At 40.2% G+C, this 16,388-nt stretch overlaps 1 protein-coding gene across 3 annotated transcripts in view; it reads right to left on the reverse strand.

Annotated features, from left to right (window-relative positions):
* Nucleotides 1-16,382, reverse strand: part of LOC103387633 (signal-induced proliferation-associated 1-like protein 2) — a 49,739-nt gene extending 33,357 nt beyond the window's left edge. For all 3 annotated transcript variants that reach the window (XM_025061054.1, XM_017037087.2, XM_017037086.2), the window contains exons 1-7: nucleotides 15,018-16,382; nucleotides 11,909-12,042; nucleotides 10,498-10,686; nucleotides 6,513-6,687; nucleotides 6,170-6,273; nucleotides 4,454-4,611; nucleotides 3,277-3,853 (exon numbers count right to left, since the gene is read on the reverse strand). In XM_025061054.1, coding sequence (XP_024916822.1) covers nucleotides 3,277-3,853; nucleotides 4,454-4,611; nucleotides 6,170-6,273; nucleotides 6,513-6,687; nucleotides 10,498-10,686; nucleotides 11,909-12,042; nucleotides 15,018-16,380 — 2,700 coding nt within the window. In that variant the 5' untranslated portion in view covers nucleotides 16,381-16,382. The remainder of the gene's footprint in view (nucleotides 1-3,276; nucleotides 3,854-4,453; nucleotides 4,612-6,169; nucleotides 6,274-6,512; nucleotides 6,688-10,497; nucleotides 10,687-11,908; nucleotides 12,043-15,017) is intronic.
* Nucleotides 16,383-16,388: the final 6 nt, after the last annotated feature.

The following is a 16,388-nucleotide window of genomic DNA, read 5'->3' on the forward strand; positions in this document are numbered from 1 at the left end:
AAAGTGTTTTCTCACAGAACTTATTTATGGGCTCTAATAAACAGAGACATAAAACTTGAACACTGCCCTTAAACAACAAACAGCTTCAAAATGACATGTGAAGTAGTACAACAAGCATTATTGAGAAGGTTTTTGCAGTCAGAAATAATCATGACAATAGTTAACTTGAATTTTGTGTCATATTCATTTTACAACGATATTGAAAGCAAATGTATCTGTTTTGTTTTAACCATGGTGAAAACACTGTGTTGTCTTTTCATGAGTCGACATCACAGGCATGTAGCATAGGTGTAGCGAAACTTAATAAAAAAGATTCTAAAGTGGCACCTTGACTGTAGTTCCAGTAAATCATTAACAACAATATCTGAAAATAAAAAACCAGAACAGAGGATCTTTTAGATTGGATCAGATAGTTTTGTGATTTTAGGCCACATGTTTCGGCTGTAGGATCTGATGTATATCATAAATATATGAAATTTAAACCAGACATTACTTGCATTTCTGGATCTCATAAGAAGCTACAACCATGCAACACATGCAAATGTACAGGCTCTGGGCACACTCAAAAAATCAAACAGCGTGACAATAAACATGCTGATTTTGTTTGTGACCTCAGTTCTGTGTTGGCTGAATATCGCATGAGTGATGTTCGGCCATTATGTCGGGCGATGTCCGTCCAGCTTACTAATGCAGAAAATTATGTCAAAGCTTAGCTTTCAGCTAGCACAAGGCCTCTCTGTTACAGTGGGCTATCATTTCACTGTGGTTCACATGACATCACAGGTGAAGAAGGCTGTAAATCCGAGCAATGAAACATGATTCAAGCCAACCTCAGGGACATTAAGATAACATTTACTCCCCTGGGACAAAGAATGCACGATCAGCTCATACCAAAATATCACCGCTGTGGCTGGTTCTTCACAGTGTGAACAGCGAACAACTTCTGCTTAGTTTGAGCTTCCTGTAAAATAAATATGCCTCAAAAATCCCATGGGTAGCTGGATGGTAAATGTAGGAGGAGGTTAGCATGGTGAATGAGGAAATGATGGCTAATCACCGACGCTAATATATCCTGCCTTTTTCACGGCTTTCTTCTTGTGATGAGTGGAGAAAAAAGTGAATGACATTTGTTTCTTTTGAGGATCAATTATCTGACGTGCGTCTTCCAAATCTTGTGGTTTCTTACATTACTAGCATAAAAACTTCAAAGCAAAGAAAAAAAATGGGGTTTTAGTGAAGAATAAATTGGTACTTTTATGCCTTTGGCTTTTGCTCTAATTTCCTGACTTGCTTTTGGTGAAACATTTGAGAATGTTAATGTAGCTGCCAAAATGGGACTGTGGGAGTTGAGTGCCTGAGTGAGCAAGCAGGCTGGGAAAAATAAGGTCATGCACAGCTCAGGTTTGGATTTTGGGATTCAGCCTTAATATCCTTTTTCGAAAACAAAAGGGGTTGCCAGATTAAAAAAGGAATGATGAAAAAATGTAAAGACTTCATCTAATCACACAGAAAAACATTACAATGAGTGGAAACATGGGCTTTTGATGATAGCATTTAAACCGAGCAACCAGATGTTGTTGTTTTTTTCTTAGAAGATATCAAATCACACCCAACACTGAGAATCAAAGAACTCTGCAGTTGTACAGATGGTCAGAGCAGACATACAGAAATAAGAAAAGAGGACTTGGGAAAAGTTCTGAAAGGGAGTTTGGTCATTTTCAGGCCAAGTGTTCTCTTTTCTAACTCTATCAGACCTAAATAAAGGTCTGTTTTTCTTCTCCTCCCCTTTTAAACTGGGTTAGTGTCCTGTTTAAGCTGCCCCAGCCTTCACCTGAATCCATATAATACAAGAATTGGCCAAAGCTACATCACTTCCCATCTTCAACTTTATGTTATTGGATCTTGCCACATAAAACAGCTCTGGTTTTTAATAGTTGATCCTGATAAAGAGCAGAGCAGAATCTACTGCATCATTTCTGTGTCCTCAACAGTTGTCTGTGCACCTCTACCCACTGATGAGCCAAATAAAGCTAACAGCAGGGGGTCTATAATCCCCTCTGGACATTGTCTGTTTCAATTTACACTTTCACATTCTAATGACACTGCACTCAGACAGAGTCATGTGAAGAAGAGCATGAAGTCAGGACATGAAGTGAGCTTCAGGGTTTTTTTTTCTTTCTGTAAGTCTTAACCATACGGAAAATCCCTGTGAAAGAAACAGGACAGAAAACTAAAATAGCAGAAGGTAAAGAAGAACGGGCGCGCGTGGGATTTGACACATGGGGATTTAGTTGAGGAAGCAAATGTTCTGCTGACTTAATGATAAAAATAAAATAAAATTAGGTCTATGCTGCCTGGTACAGCTGAAATGGTAAGGGGAATACCTGCAAACGTTGTTTGGCCACAGAAATGACAAACAGCCATGTTGGAATCAACGAAGAAGAAGCAAAACAAAATGCTAATTCAGTATCACTGATTTGAATTGATTTGCTGGACAGTAGATTTATAATAGACAATTTCATGTTGACACTCAACATAGGAAACACATACAGAGTAATGCATTAGATAACTTTAAAACCACTACTGGTCCTGACAAAAAGTGGGCCAGAAAAGGATCATTTCCATGGTTCTCAGGAGTGGACTATATATTTACCTAACACCACTTTTGTCCCATTCTGCTATGAGTGTTAAATTTTACTCTGCGGCTGCTTCTTCTGACCATTAGCTGATTAATACCAAAGTATTTTTTTGTACACCGGACTATTAGTTGAATTGACAGCTACCTAAAAAGGTCATGCTGTTGTCAATATTTTGTTTAGAGGGACACAGACTCAGCAGGTCAGTAGTTTTCATTTTAAAGCAGTCATTGTTTTAACATTTCTACTTCCCTAAACACTCCGTGGGTGCCGCTTCAAATTATTTTCCTGTTTTCCCGTGTGTTTGTGTATTAGTGCCACTCTGTTGAGCAGCTTGGCTAATTTGTTAGGATCCTTTCTGACACATCCCAGATTGACAGTGTAATTGTTTTACCGTAATATGCTTGATACATCTGAAATCAACTGGGTGTCAAACTGAAAAGAAACCCTCAATTAACCACACAAAGAGCCAGGCAAATGCATAGTGAATCACACTCAGTGATAGAGATGTATTGTTTTAAAGCTGATTATCTGTTCTTACGATGTTTTGCTGGAAGTATTGTGCGTTGACACAAATGATGCAGATGCTAGTAAGAAATAAGGATCGTCATCTAGTCAGGTTTGTCTCCAGTTTTCTTACCTCCAGTCTTTGCACCATCTCCCTGATGTCTTCTCCACAGTTGTCGTGGGCTGACAGCATAACACATTCCCCGCGCTCGTAGAAGATCTTAATGCTCATAATCCCTGAAGTCCAACCAATCACATCCCGACACGAACAGTTGAAGACAACATTTTTTGATTCCTCTTCAATGAGTACAATGAACTCGTTAGATATGCCAAGTAAGCAGTCCACATCCATGGACTGGCCAAAGTCTCTTGCACAGACACTCCAGGTGATGGCGCCCACACTGAACAGATGGGCGTCCTTCCTCGGTTTCACCTTCTCCTTCTTCTTGCCGCCGAGGTTAATGAAGCTGAATTTAACAGCTGAGTCGATAGCTGTTGTGCTGACAAAGTTCTCTGCCAGGTCCTTCAGGTATTCCTGCCGCGTACGAGTGGCCATCGCTCGAAATTTCTCTGACTTATGTGAAGCGTTTTCTCCGTTGATGACCTTAGCCAACAGGAAGTCCCTGAAAACGGCTGACTTTGGGAAAGTTACAGATTTGGGGATCGGGGGCCCAAATGGAGGGACATCTTTAGATCTGGAAACTGCAACACTGTAAAAAGAGTTTAATTATTAAATTAAATTACATTTAAGAGAAGAAAGAGGATTAAAATAACTGTATGTAAATGAAAAGCTACTGAAGTGTTAAAATTGCAGTGGAAACATAGAGCCTAGCACAAATTAATCTTCCTCTGTTAAGCTAATTCCATGTTATTAACACTGTGACTTTGGAATCCTCCAGTTGAGAGTCGTAAGACATAATTTCAAGGTGTCTCTGAAGATAATGACTGTATCATCACTGACAGATCAGAAGTGCTCTGAGACGCCGGCACAGAACTATAAAGTCACACTACAAAAAAACACTGAGAACACTCAGCGGGGTATTATTATTATTCTTTCATATTAAGTACTCTTAAAAGTTCACGTAGAGACACATTTTGCATCGGCACATTCATGCAGAGCACATCAAAAGATACACACATTTCCCTGAATTGTCTTGAGGACATTAGTGTGACTTTCATCCCACAGTGAAATGCACTTGTACTTGGCAGTTAATGTCACAAATCCAAATGCTGTGGGAGTTTTTTTTCCAGCCCAAGTTAAATAGATTTGAAAAAGCCTTAAAGGCACAGTTTACGCTTATTCCATTTACCTGTAGCAGACATTTTCAGTGCAGGGGTTGTGGACCTTGACGATAACAAACACATGTTGGAAATGGGAGCGGATGTTTTTTGGGGTGAAAGGAAGGGCCCCCGGCTCCTGAAATACTATGGTGACGATATCGTTGCCAATGTGCCTCTTCCTTAGTAACTATGAAAAAGAAGGAGAAACAACAATACATGTATGAGGAAATGGTATATTTCAAGTAACACAATTGTGTAAAATTGTTAAGGTCTTCCAAAAAAACAATTAATCAGAAAAGACCTTTCTTTATCCACAATAGATCTACTTTAGCTCCTACTGTATGTTTTTGTTTAACAGAAATTCAGAATTCTAGTTTTATAGGCAGGAGTATAATGTTTATGAACACGGTTTAATATATGTTACGTTGAATGTGTTACTAAATACTATAGCCTTTATAAAGACTGTAAACTATTCCAAAAATACAACACTAGACTTTTAATGTATGATCAAACTAACTAAACAAAAAAGGATTTCAGAATGATGTCTTAGGTTGGGGTTTTAAAGGTGTACAATATCAGGCAAAATGGGATTTTAGGGCATTAAAAGAATTTATCTCTCTCAATTTAGGATTCTGAAAAGAGACAATTTCTTCCAAACCCAATTACGTCTGTTGGTATTGTTGGTATTGTTGGGCTGAGCAGACCCCTGACCTCATTCACTGACCAGTACCAAGTTGTCTTTGAGGCTCAGCATTAATGCAGAAGGACCAGGATTAGAGGGTACAAAGGTGAGTTGTGAAGAATGAAGGGATGAGTGGGGCTGGCTCTGTTTAGACATGCTGCAAGATTAGACAAGGGATTAAAATAAACTATCCCTCTTCATGAAGTACAATTGAAAGAAGAAACAAAATGCTTAAGAAGCATTCGGTTTCAGAGATTCCGACACAAAGTGCAGAGATTAGGTTTCCACACAGAGCCACTGACCACTTCCTTTTGTACATCACTCTCTAGTTTTGCTGCTGCAGGGTTGTAGCATTGGTTTTATTCAAGGCTGGGAAATATGGTTTAGAAATCTCATAATATATTTTGATTTCATTCCTTATAAAATAGTAAAACACATGGGAATCGAACAGTAGAACTATATTATTCTATACTATGATGCCACCTTCTGCATTTCGTTGCAGAATAGACTTGATCAATGTGATCAATTGATATTTTGATTTGAACTGGTTTCCAACATTATTGACAGAACATTCTTTTCATGCTCATCTGACAACATAGACCTAAAACACAAACAAATAACATATATTAAATCCTATGGATATATTGTAAAAACTAGATTGTGTTGATGTACACTGAAAAAGGCCCTTCACATAAACAGTGCAGAGACTGAAGTGAACTTCAGTAATGACATCCTTATCAGGACATTCATGGCATTTTACCATTACATTCACTTAATTCTACTTGTTAGTGCAGACAGACTTAGTGGCCAATCTAATACCCTATCAAGGCTGTCCCTGGGGAGGCATTGATTAAAATTGTACCATGGGGTTCTGTTACCATAGCAATGCTGGTGCTCTCCACTGATAGGTCATTAATGTGGCAAAATGAGCCCCGGGGGAAGATTGGCAGGAGCCAGGAATGGAAATATCATAAAAGAGAGCCACGAAGAGACTTATTACCACAGTTAGATATCAGCTCTTCATTCAGAGGAGCTCTGTGGGAAAATAAATTAGTTTACTGACCTGCTGTCGATTGTTGGGTGTGTACGGGAGCATTGTGGACACGTGGAACATCAGTTCGTAGTCCTTGTAAGTGGTGTAGAGCGAGTGTGTGCCTGTGGAGTCGGCTGTGGAACAGGACAGAGCAGTCATTGTCTCTGAACATAATTCTGCTAACTGCTGCATAGAAAAATGGACACTTTAATAAAACAGTTAGCGAGAGAATGATATGTAGGTCTGAAGCAATATTACAGCTGCCAAAAGCAATATGAAACAAAGCAGAGCATCTGCACTCAGCAGGACTGAAAGTGCGTGCGCTTGCACTTTCTGAATGTTTAGTTTGGGTGTGATCCATGTGTTATCTCACTCTTGTTATCCAGCTGAGCTCTGTACTTGGTGAAGCCTTTGAGTCGCACTCTCTGGCCGAGCAGGTCTAAGAACTCTTCCAGGGCTGGTCCGCCACTCTCATTGTTGTACATCTCCTCCTCGGTGCTCTGACCCGCCTTGCAGTAAAGCACCCCCACTTTGTGCTGGAAGCTCAGCTGACATGAGAAACATACAGAGGCCTGTGGTTAGTGTGTATCGTTTTCTGCTGTTGGAGTACATCACATGCCACACCTACAGATACTACATTATATATTATGCACTTTAAGCATGCGAGGGCCCTACTTCTCATCACGTCACAGATCATATAAAGGCATTTATTTTCCTCTTAGGAAAAGGCTGGAATTCACATTGGTGAGGCTCAGTTACCAGAGCAGTTTTTGTTTCCACATCTATAGTCCAGTGAAAACAATTCAAATATCTCTGTAGAAAGATCACTCTTTACTCAAATTAATCAGATTACTATAGTTATTGGAGTTTGCCCCCAGAAATCCATCCAACTTTACTTTGATAGGTGGCCTAATTTTGTATTTATATCTATTAGAATTGATCTGGTGTAAGTCAGATGTACAAAACAAACAAGGTTTTCATGTAAAACAAATGATTGTTCCAGAATGTTCACAGGAACTCCTACAAGTTTCCACCAATACAATTAACAGGCTTGTTTAAGTCAACAAAGAGCTCCTTATTACAGACAAATGTCTTTTTTCACAAAGAAGAGTCTTCACAGACATCCAAATACCACTGGTTTCATTGCCAGCATCCATAATAGTCAGGGATGACAGTTCTGATATGACCATATCACACAGAGAGAAAGAAAGAAATGAGGAACACCCGGGGAGAATATCCTTTCACAGTCAAAACAAAACATCAGTTTCTTATTTATCTTGTTTATTTCTCACGCCTTGCTGACATTGGCAAAGGAAATAGGCCGTGAAAAGAGAAGCAGTGGATAAAGAGAAACTGCTGTCTTTGGTACCTGTTGCTGTGTTTTCAAAGCTAAGGGTCACACCAACCTCCTGACCCAGAGTCAATGTGTCAAATTGACAATAAGAGGTGTCTCTCACTATGAAAGTAAATGAATGGTGTGTGTTCAGAAACAAATCTGAATTGTCCTTTTTCTCCGCTACAGGTTATCGGTTCCCCTGGTGCTTGTGACATGGTCGTCATGGAGACGTCCCCTCTCAGGCTGTCTCTGCTCTGCACTAAAGCTCCTGCGGTGACGAAAAGTCATTATACCATCAAGCCCAGTGGAAATGGTATGATGTGTGGCAATGTGGTCCTTTCTTTTTAATCCTGCGTTATATGAGCTCACTTAACCTCCTGCTCCTTCTGAATGACTAGCTGACGGCAAGGACAATTCCGATGTCCTTAGGTGAGAGTTTGTCGCTGTCTTTTAAGTGCAAGCACATCAAGTCACCTGACATAAAAACACAAGTGAAGCCGAGCTCAGTCTGTGACCACGTTTGATGTGGCACCAGCTTCTAAAATAGTAAAAGCAGCCATAATAATTCTGTACCCGTTTGAAAACCCTGGACTTATTACAGTGCCAAATAACCTACCAGTAGTTGCTAGCAGTTGGCTGCTTGTCTCTATTTAAATACACAAAGGTTTTTCTGCCCAGTTAATTTTTTCTGAGTAAATGTAAACCCTGTCAGATAAAGGCTAAATCCGTTGATAATTAATTATTCAACACAAAAATTTTACTGGTTGTAAAATGATTTCACTGACCTCAAAATGAAACCCTTTTTAAATGCATATCAAGCGTGGGGGTATCTCCCTTGCGACGGCCATGTTGGACAACCATGTTTGCACATTAGCCCCAGGAGACAAACTGAATACCTTTTGGGTTTTATGGCTTTGTTGAAACAATCGTCTCCAATTATCCAGACTCACTCAGCACTAAGTGGCTGGGGTGTAATGGGCAATTTGGCAGTGAAGTGTGTTTCCCATTGACCTAAAGCCAAAAGACATGTAACTTTACCACTAGATGACTTTTAATCCTGCACTGTGTACATTCAAAAGATACATGAAGTGTTGGCAAAATACTGCAAGACAAGAAGTTTTGAAATTTTTTGAGAATGTAAAGGGCAATTAAAAAATCGAAAGACTTGTTGACTAATAAATACTTTAACACAGCAAAATTTAGAAAGCAGTATCAGTCATGATAATATTTATAATTAAAATCTATTGAATTCTTCTTTATTGTCGGGTGTTTATAGGGCTCAAGTTAATTTCATGTTTTAGAAAACTCATGTTAGTTGAGCCGCCTACTTGGAAAATTCTAGGGCTAATGGATTTTTAAATCTTCTACTTCGGTGTAACTGATAAACTGTGATCCAGCTAAACTCTCATTTTCCAGGTGCAGGCTTTAAGATGGAAACAACAGAGACACATTTTACATTGGTGGCTTGTCTGTGAATTCTATCACCTAAAATCACTTCCCCAAATCCCTGAGAGTCTAATGTTCTTTCCAGGGCATCTGCACACTGTCAGTTCACTACAGTGTCGACAGTGATCTTAACTACTTTCACATATTTTCACTTCTCCTCTTACATCCAGGACCATCACAGGAGAGTTTACACCACAACTCCCTGTGTTATTCTTTTCACAGAGCTGATCATGAAGATATTGGGTCTTTGCTTCGGGATACTCTAACTCATCTGAGGCAGTTTCTGTTCACAAGACGAGGGCCATGTAAAACACATTTACACAGTCAAAGGTCACAAGAGCATTTTAAGGAAAATAAAATTGACGTGATTAACATTTAGCAGAACACATCCTTGTGTAAGACAGCAGCAGGGTGGGATACAAGGAAACACACAGTAAAGTATTTTAGTTTTTCAATGTCCTTGTTAGTCATAAAAACTTTAACCAGACACTAAGCTTACGTTTCACATCTAGAATGGTGCAGTAGTAAAACACCTGACTGCCACCCGGTCCGCTAATCCAAAGTTGGGTTGGGTCAGGAATGGCATCCGACCAGATCACTATGCATACAAGGTACAAGCACACTGTGTTTCTTCTTCACTTGTTTTACTTGGTTTGTTGGAAAAAAGTTTTTTTTTAAATTATATTTAACTAAATGGAAGGATAAAGTCATGCTAACAAAATGATGACAAAAAAGTCCAGCAAATGCCTGATTAAAACACCAGCAAAACAACACTAACCTAAAAGAACATTTCTATGCTCTGTTCTTTGTTTTATCAAAATATAAGGATTACACAATGAATTAACCCCTGACATCTGTGAATATATAGAGCTCATATGAATACCAGACACTGCCTTCAAAGAGAGACAATGCTCTATGACATCATCTGCTATCACAGTAGAATACTAAATCACCCACGTGCAAATAAATTAAGCCTTCAGAATTGAGTTAGCATGTGGCTGATTGTCCTTCTAATATAGAACGTGTGTCAGAGTAGTCAATGCAATCTACAGACAGTGTGGTATTGGTATTGATTCTTTTAAGTGTGATATTGGCTCTCTTACACCTCCACCTGTGCTCATTTATAATAAATGACACACCTAAGCGACAAAGGTTCCTGCTATTTGATATTAATCCCTCCCTTGGTTTGTTCTGTGGATCAGCACACAGACTAATAAACCTGACATAAAAATCTATACTCTAATGTTAATGCAACCCGTGGTTCCTCAGGGCCAATACAACATTCATCATGATATTCTCAGTGAGAGTCTTAAGCTGAAACACCTGGATAGATGTTTATAGTGCTGTGACTAGCATTAAATTTCCTAAAAATCAAGGGATGAATGGACTTCTTAAAAAATAGATTTTATAGAAGTAAACTTGTTTAGCAGTTTATGGTGGTTTGTGTATCTACAAGGAAGTCTTCCTTTGCCTGGGTGATACTGTTGGTTTTCTGTGGCATAATTTTTATCCAAGTTAATTGTGCACATGTACAAAAGATGATATGGTAAAATGGACGTTCTTTTGGTTTACTTACCCCCTGCTCGTCCAGCTTCAGCAGCTGTTCTGGGACCTTGGGGGAGTTGAGAGCCAACCTCAGACACTGGATATTAAGTTCAGGAATGACATACTCTAGCACTTCTTTGAGGGGCAGGCCACGCGCTGTCCCGTGCCTCGCTGTTGATGGAATGGCATCTTCCAAGATGGCTCCACGAAGTGTGGTCAGCTGGCAGGAGAGAGAACGTTCATCTCGTACACTGGACTGTCTACCTGTTATGTGTTTTATAAGGTACCGGTTCAACCTCGTACAGTATGTTGTTCCAACTGTGACGTTCTATGAAGCCATAATTAAGTCACACAGGATATATCAGATTCTAAATGATTCTAAATGAATAATTTTTATGTTGTGCCTCATTATTTGGAGCAGTGGCTCCATTACAGCTCCACTGGCAGGCATTAAGGCCTGCATTCTAAATAATTAAGGGAGGTTAAATGGACACAAGTTGTTAAGTGGTATTTTACTGTAAGTAAGACAGTTAACGTTTCAGTAAATGTTGATCCCCAAAACTATCAGATTGCCCACAATTTTTAATGTGTTGTTTGTTTGAAACAGCACAAGGATATTTTTATCTATAAATCCCATTACTAACTGTACATCCTGGGGCCGAACCATTGGCAGTCAAGGATCGTCTGACTGATAGGCTCAGTAAAGGCAGTTTGCTTGTGATTTGGGCAGTGAGGCAAGCAGTTCTGGGGCTAAATGACAGCAGCACATGCAAATGGATGCCCCAGTGGTTGGGGAGTAAAATGTGCGAGTCTGTGTGTGTGTGTCTTGCAGGGCTTCAATGACCCAGATACATTGTTTTACTGTGGGAGTGGTGCTTCACACCATAAATGGCATCAGATATCTGTAACAGTTCCTCATGCATCTGTTGCACCTAAATTATTCAGTGGATGAGACCCCCCAAGTATCGATCAAGAAAAACTTTCTGCACCACTAGGGACCATGACACTTCGCTTTGTTTTTGGCTTCATCACAAAGGTAAGAGGGCTGCACACACACACGCATGAGCATCAACATGGCAGAATGAGAAAGAGAAGCTTGCGTGACTGGTCAGCAAAATATACAACTCTCACAGAAACAGTGGACAAACTAGAGATTTAGGGCTAAAATGGTGGAATAAGACTAACTGTGAGAGGACTGTAGGACCACTGGAGCATTGCCGTATTCTGCCCTGCTTGACTAAGCTCTGAGGTCAGTGACCTTAACATGCCTTCCCGAATGCCACATACAAGAAATAAAAGCAAGTTCTTGCTGAAAACATGTTTGTGACGGAAGTCACGCAGGTTTATCCTTCCATGCATTCACAATACAATAACTTAATAATACAGTACTTTGATCTGAAAAAGACATAACACAAAAGTGCACATTAGAATATTATAGTTACCTGGCTGGTTCTGAAGGTGACCCTGTAATTGAACTGCATTCCATCTTTCTCCTTTCCATCGTCCAACCTCTCCCTACGGATACTAACTGCCACAGGTCCCAGATGGTCATCCACACCAAAATAGTTTTGATGCTCTGGGGATTGAAACAAGTAAGGTTGTGATGAAGCACACGTTCAGTTCCCCTATCAGTGTTGCCATTTAGATTACAGAACTCAGGAACCTAGCTGTATGAATTTGAACAGAATATTAATTTACAATCTTGAGTCAATTCAAAGGAAATGGCTATTTCCTGGTATTTATTATTATTATTATTATTCAGCACCAGAGTTGAAAAGTGGAGATAAATACAAGACTTCTTTTGCACACAAAAAGTAGAAGCTTCTGAAATTGCACCATGTACAATCAGAATGTTGTGTCAAATAAGAGGAAGCTTGGAAAGTAGTTTTAGGTAACAGGGTAATGAAGAGCAGGATTTTAGGAATAACTTTCTGTCAGTTACCTTATAACTTAAATAACTATTTCCCAATGGTCTTACTATTTTCCCCTTTATCTCTTTGATTTGACCCACTGACTGCTATTTTAAATGGCTTTCTAGGAATGTCTTTAATGAATTTATATGATCAAAGACTCACTGGATAAACCTTAACTTGAACATAAAAGAACAGTCTGTTCTTGGCAGGTTCTCATTAATTTTCCCTGCAACCTTTATGCCCAATGGACGATGAATATTTTTTTCATTAGTGGACACTTGATGAAATTTTCACTTTTGGTCACCTTTAGGTCAATGTGTTAATTTTTGCAGTCAAATTAGCATGTCCTCATGGGAAGGCTGACATTAAAATCCTAGTCTGATAAAACTTTTTTTTTCGAAGAAGAGCAAAGCTATTGATGTTACTTGCCATTGTCAAGTATTGTCTTCTGGTGCAAGACCTCTAAGTTTGTTTGGCATGCGTAAGCGTGTGTGTGTGTGTGCACATGTATAAGGTATGAACAGGAGTAGAGCTATGCACACACACAGCGGTGTCTTGGGTAAACACTTGCTAATCCAGGCTGAAGACAGAGGGAAAGACCTGGACTCAGCAGACAAAAGAAAGCCTGAGCAGAGACACTGCACTGACATTCACCAAGAGAATTTCCTACAAGTTAAGAGACTGCACCTTTGCCATGTAGGGCATGCATTGTAAATACACTAGTTCTTGTCACTGTGACATCAATGCTGGGGCAAAGCACATATCAGCATGAATAATAAATTAACTGTGTGGAGGCAAAGCAGGGTTAACCATCTGAGGAATGTATGGCTTGTCAGGAACAGTGGGCTGAGGGGAATGCTCTGTGAGGCATAAGGTTAAATGGTGGTTGGATGGTTGAATAGTAGAAGACTGGGCATCACAATAATAAACTAGTGACAGAAGGTGGACAGAAAGGACTTCCCTTGCTGCATTTTAACACAACACAGACACTTGCAATGACAAAGGGAAAGTAACGAAAAGGCTGACAATGACCTTATTTGACCCATATAAAAAAGAAATGGAATAATCTCCTGATGTGCATTCAAAAACTAACTGTTTGGCTACATTTAAAAAAAAGAAAAGAAAAGCCAGTACCTGTAGTTCATGAGCAATTAAAATAAAGATTTTTTTACCTGTAGTTCATGAGCAATTAAAATAAAAATAAAGATTTTTTTTATATTCATTCTCAAGAACTAGATTAGCAACAATACAATAACTGAATAATAATGTGTCATACAGCTACAGATATTTAATCAACATATAATGTATATATAAAGTGTATTCAGCTCATATGGATAAAAATATATTAAATATTATTAATGTTGGTAGATCACTTTGGTCTGGTCAGTTGAAACGTAGCTCCTGAGCCAACAAAGTGTGGACAGCCCTGCTCAAGGTTTATCCAGCTACAGGTTGTGACCATTACCTGCACGTGAGACTGTTCACCCCATGGATGTGAATAGTTTACTGACCTTTCTCAGTGGAGAAAGAAGGATTTTAGGCAATCAATAAGATTCATTTTCAGACTAGGCCGTGTTTGTGTAGAAGTGATGACACGCTGTCATGTTTGTGCTTGAGCATGTGCCCATGTTAGTTGTGAAGTTGAGGTGACGACATACTTGTCACTTCAATAAAACTCCCCATTAGAAAGGGCAGGGGCTAGATTCACTGTGAGAAACTATTACATCAAAGCTAAACTGACAGTAACAAGAGACATTTAAATTATGCATTGGCCAGCACTGACACAGAAGAAAGATTAATTAGATAGTACACCTAAGCCACTGTAGGAAACAATCACAATATTTCAGTGTAACCTCAGCGGTGCATTCAAATAAAATGTAAGTGGAGCAGGTCCTTAATGGTCTCTTTGACCCTGAATGAACCAAGAGTAAGGAATCACAGTTGCAAAGTGGATTCTTTCAAATAGATGCACGGGTGAGTGTGAAAGGTGCAGCAGCTGCTTTCTAATGTGGCTGATGAAGAAGTAATTCAATCTTTTAAGAGCAGCTAACACAGATGCTCAGACAGTGAGGAAAAAAAAACCATTGTATATTGTGGCGATGAGTTAAATGTGGCCTTGGTATTTATTTCCACTGTCAGTTACTTATGTGTTTTAACAGGGTGTCAGGACCTTGGTGGAGATTTTCTGACCCCTAAGTTTCACATGAGGGTTCTTCACACCCCTGGAGCCCTGACGGAGAACAGCTGCAGAACACCCTCTCTCTCACCTCTCACTTCTCACATGACTAATCGCAGCTTCTCCGCAGGGTTCAGGGTAATATCACCGGGAGGACACGACCATTCCACTCCCAAGGAAGTGAAACACACACCCCTGCACCAAACACAAGCCTGCTATTGTTCTGGACCCTATTTCATCTGTTCCTACAAAAATAACTGGTCTGTCAAGATATCTGACCCTATGTGAGCAGGCTGGTCCATTTGGGAACATGCTCTCACTCGGCATTGTCCTTGTCTGTTTTCAAGGAAATAGACTTGGCCTGGAAAGTCTAATAATACTCTGTGGTGAGTCACCCAATACCTTATATTATCCCTGTATCAGGAATACAAATATAAAACTTTCAAGATAAGAAAGGCTTACCTTTTCCGTAAAAAAACTTGTGGTAGTAGTATGCTCCCAGGTCAATGTGTTCAATAATGTAGCGTTTGACCTTCTCCCGGTGGATCGGCTGATTTTCTCTAGGTACCTCCAGTACAGAAACTCCTGCATTAGTGCAATGGGAACTTAATGATGATTCGAAAGAGCAGCTTTCGGACATACTACTGTAGTTGGCACTGTTTTCCCTGGAGAGTGAGATCTTTCTCTCGCCTTCACCACCAATCTCATTACGAAAGTGTGGACAGCCTAGCACCATGTTGTTACTCTTTCCATCCCCCTCATCAACATCCAGGTTCTCTTTAGGGTTTAAATCTTCTCTGCTGCCAAGAGGGGATTCAAACAGTGGGCCATTCCCACTGTTACACCCTGCTGCTCCACCATCTGTCCCTGGTATAGGTCCCAAACCAGCTCCACCTGCACCTCCAGTGAGGGCTCCAGTAAGGGCTCCAGCTGAGGCAGCTGAAGCTCCTGTAGTCGTGTTCTTTCTCTGACTTAGGTTTGCCCGATTTGCCACTGCTTCACTTATGTTAAAAAGGACACTCTGAACATCATAGTGAGAAAAGCATTTTTGGAAGCTAAGTGGCCGTCGATCATCCTCGATTGAGAGTCGCAAAGCATCACTCTCGCTCTTAATGGTCCGCAGCTTCCTGAACAGAGATGTTTCTGATGATTCGGATTTCAGGCGCCTCATAAAAGATTTCTCCCTTTCTCTATTGTAGAGAAAAGAAGTGTCAATGTAGTCATATCCTGGAATGTGGATTATCTCACCCCGAGCAATCTGCGCTGCTGTTTGCAGGCTAGGTGAAAGTGAGGCATCACAGCGCAGCAACTCTGGAAAGCTCATGGGGGGTATGTTGCGATGGTCTAGGGTTTCCACTCGATAACCTTTAAGCATGGTTAAGAAGCCTTCTCCACTAAGACCCTGGCGGTCAATTGAAGATGTGCTACCATACTCACGGTGCAGTGAGGCCCCAGTATTTGGGTTGACGGCATTCTGATCCATGACGTCTTCAGAGTCAATGTCACTTATAGTAACATCACTGTTGCTACGTTGGCGAATAGGGTGAAGACCCTTCTGTGGAGAGTGACACAGAAGGTCACTGAGTGTGTATTTTTCTGAATAGTCCACTTCCAAACAGACTGGTTCAGCTTCCTCCAGTAAGTCCACAGTATGCTCCTGTTGGCCATTCTGAAACACTGGTATTACGCTCTGATAGTTGGGTGAAGGTCTTCCATCCCAGCCATCTTTTCTCGCTGGCCATTCTGTCGCCCTGGCCCTGATGCCCATTTTAGGCATGGCTGGTGTACCATTGGCCTTGCTTGTGACATCAGGTTTCCCCTGCATGTTAGAGG

This window comes from Cynoglossus semilaevis, chromosome 12 (assembly GCF_000523025.1).
Source record: "Cynoglossus semilaevis isolate Cse_v1.0 chromosome 12, Cse_v1.0, whole genome shotgun sequence".
In the NCBI taxonomy this organism is placed as follows: Eukaryota; Metazoa; Chordata; class Actinopteri; order Pleuronectiformes; family Cynoglossidae; genus Cynoglossus; species Cynoglossus semilaevis.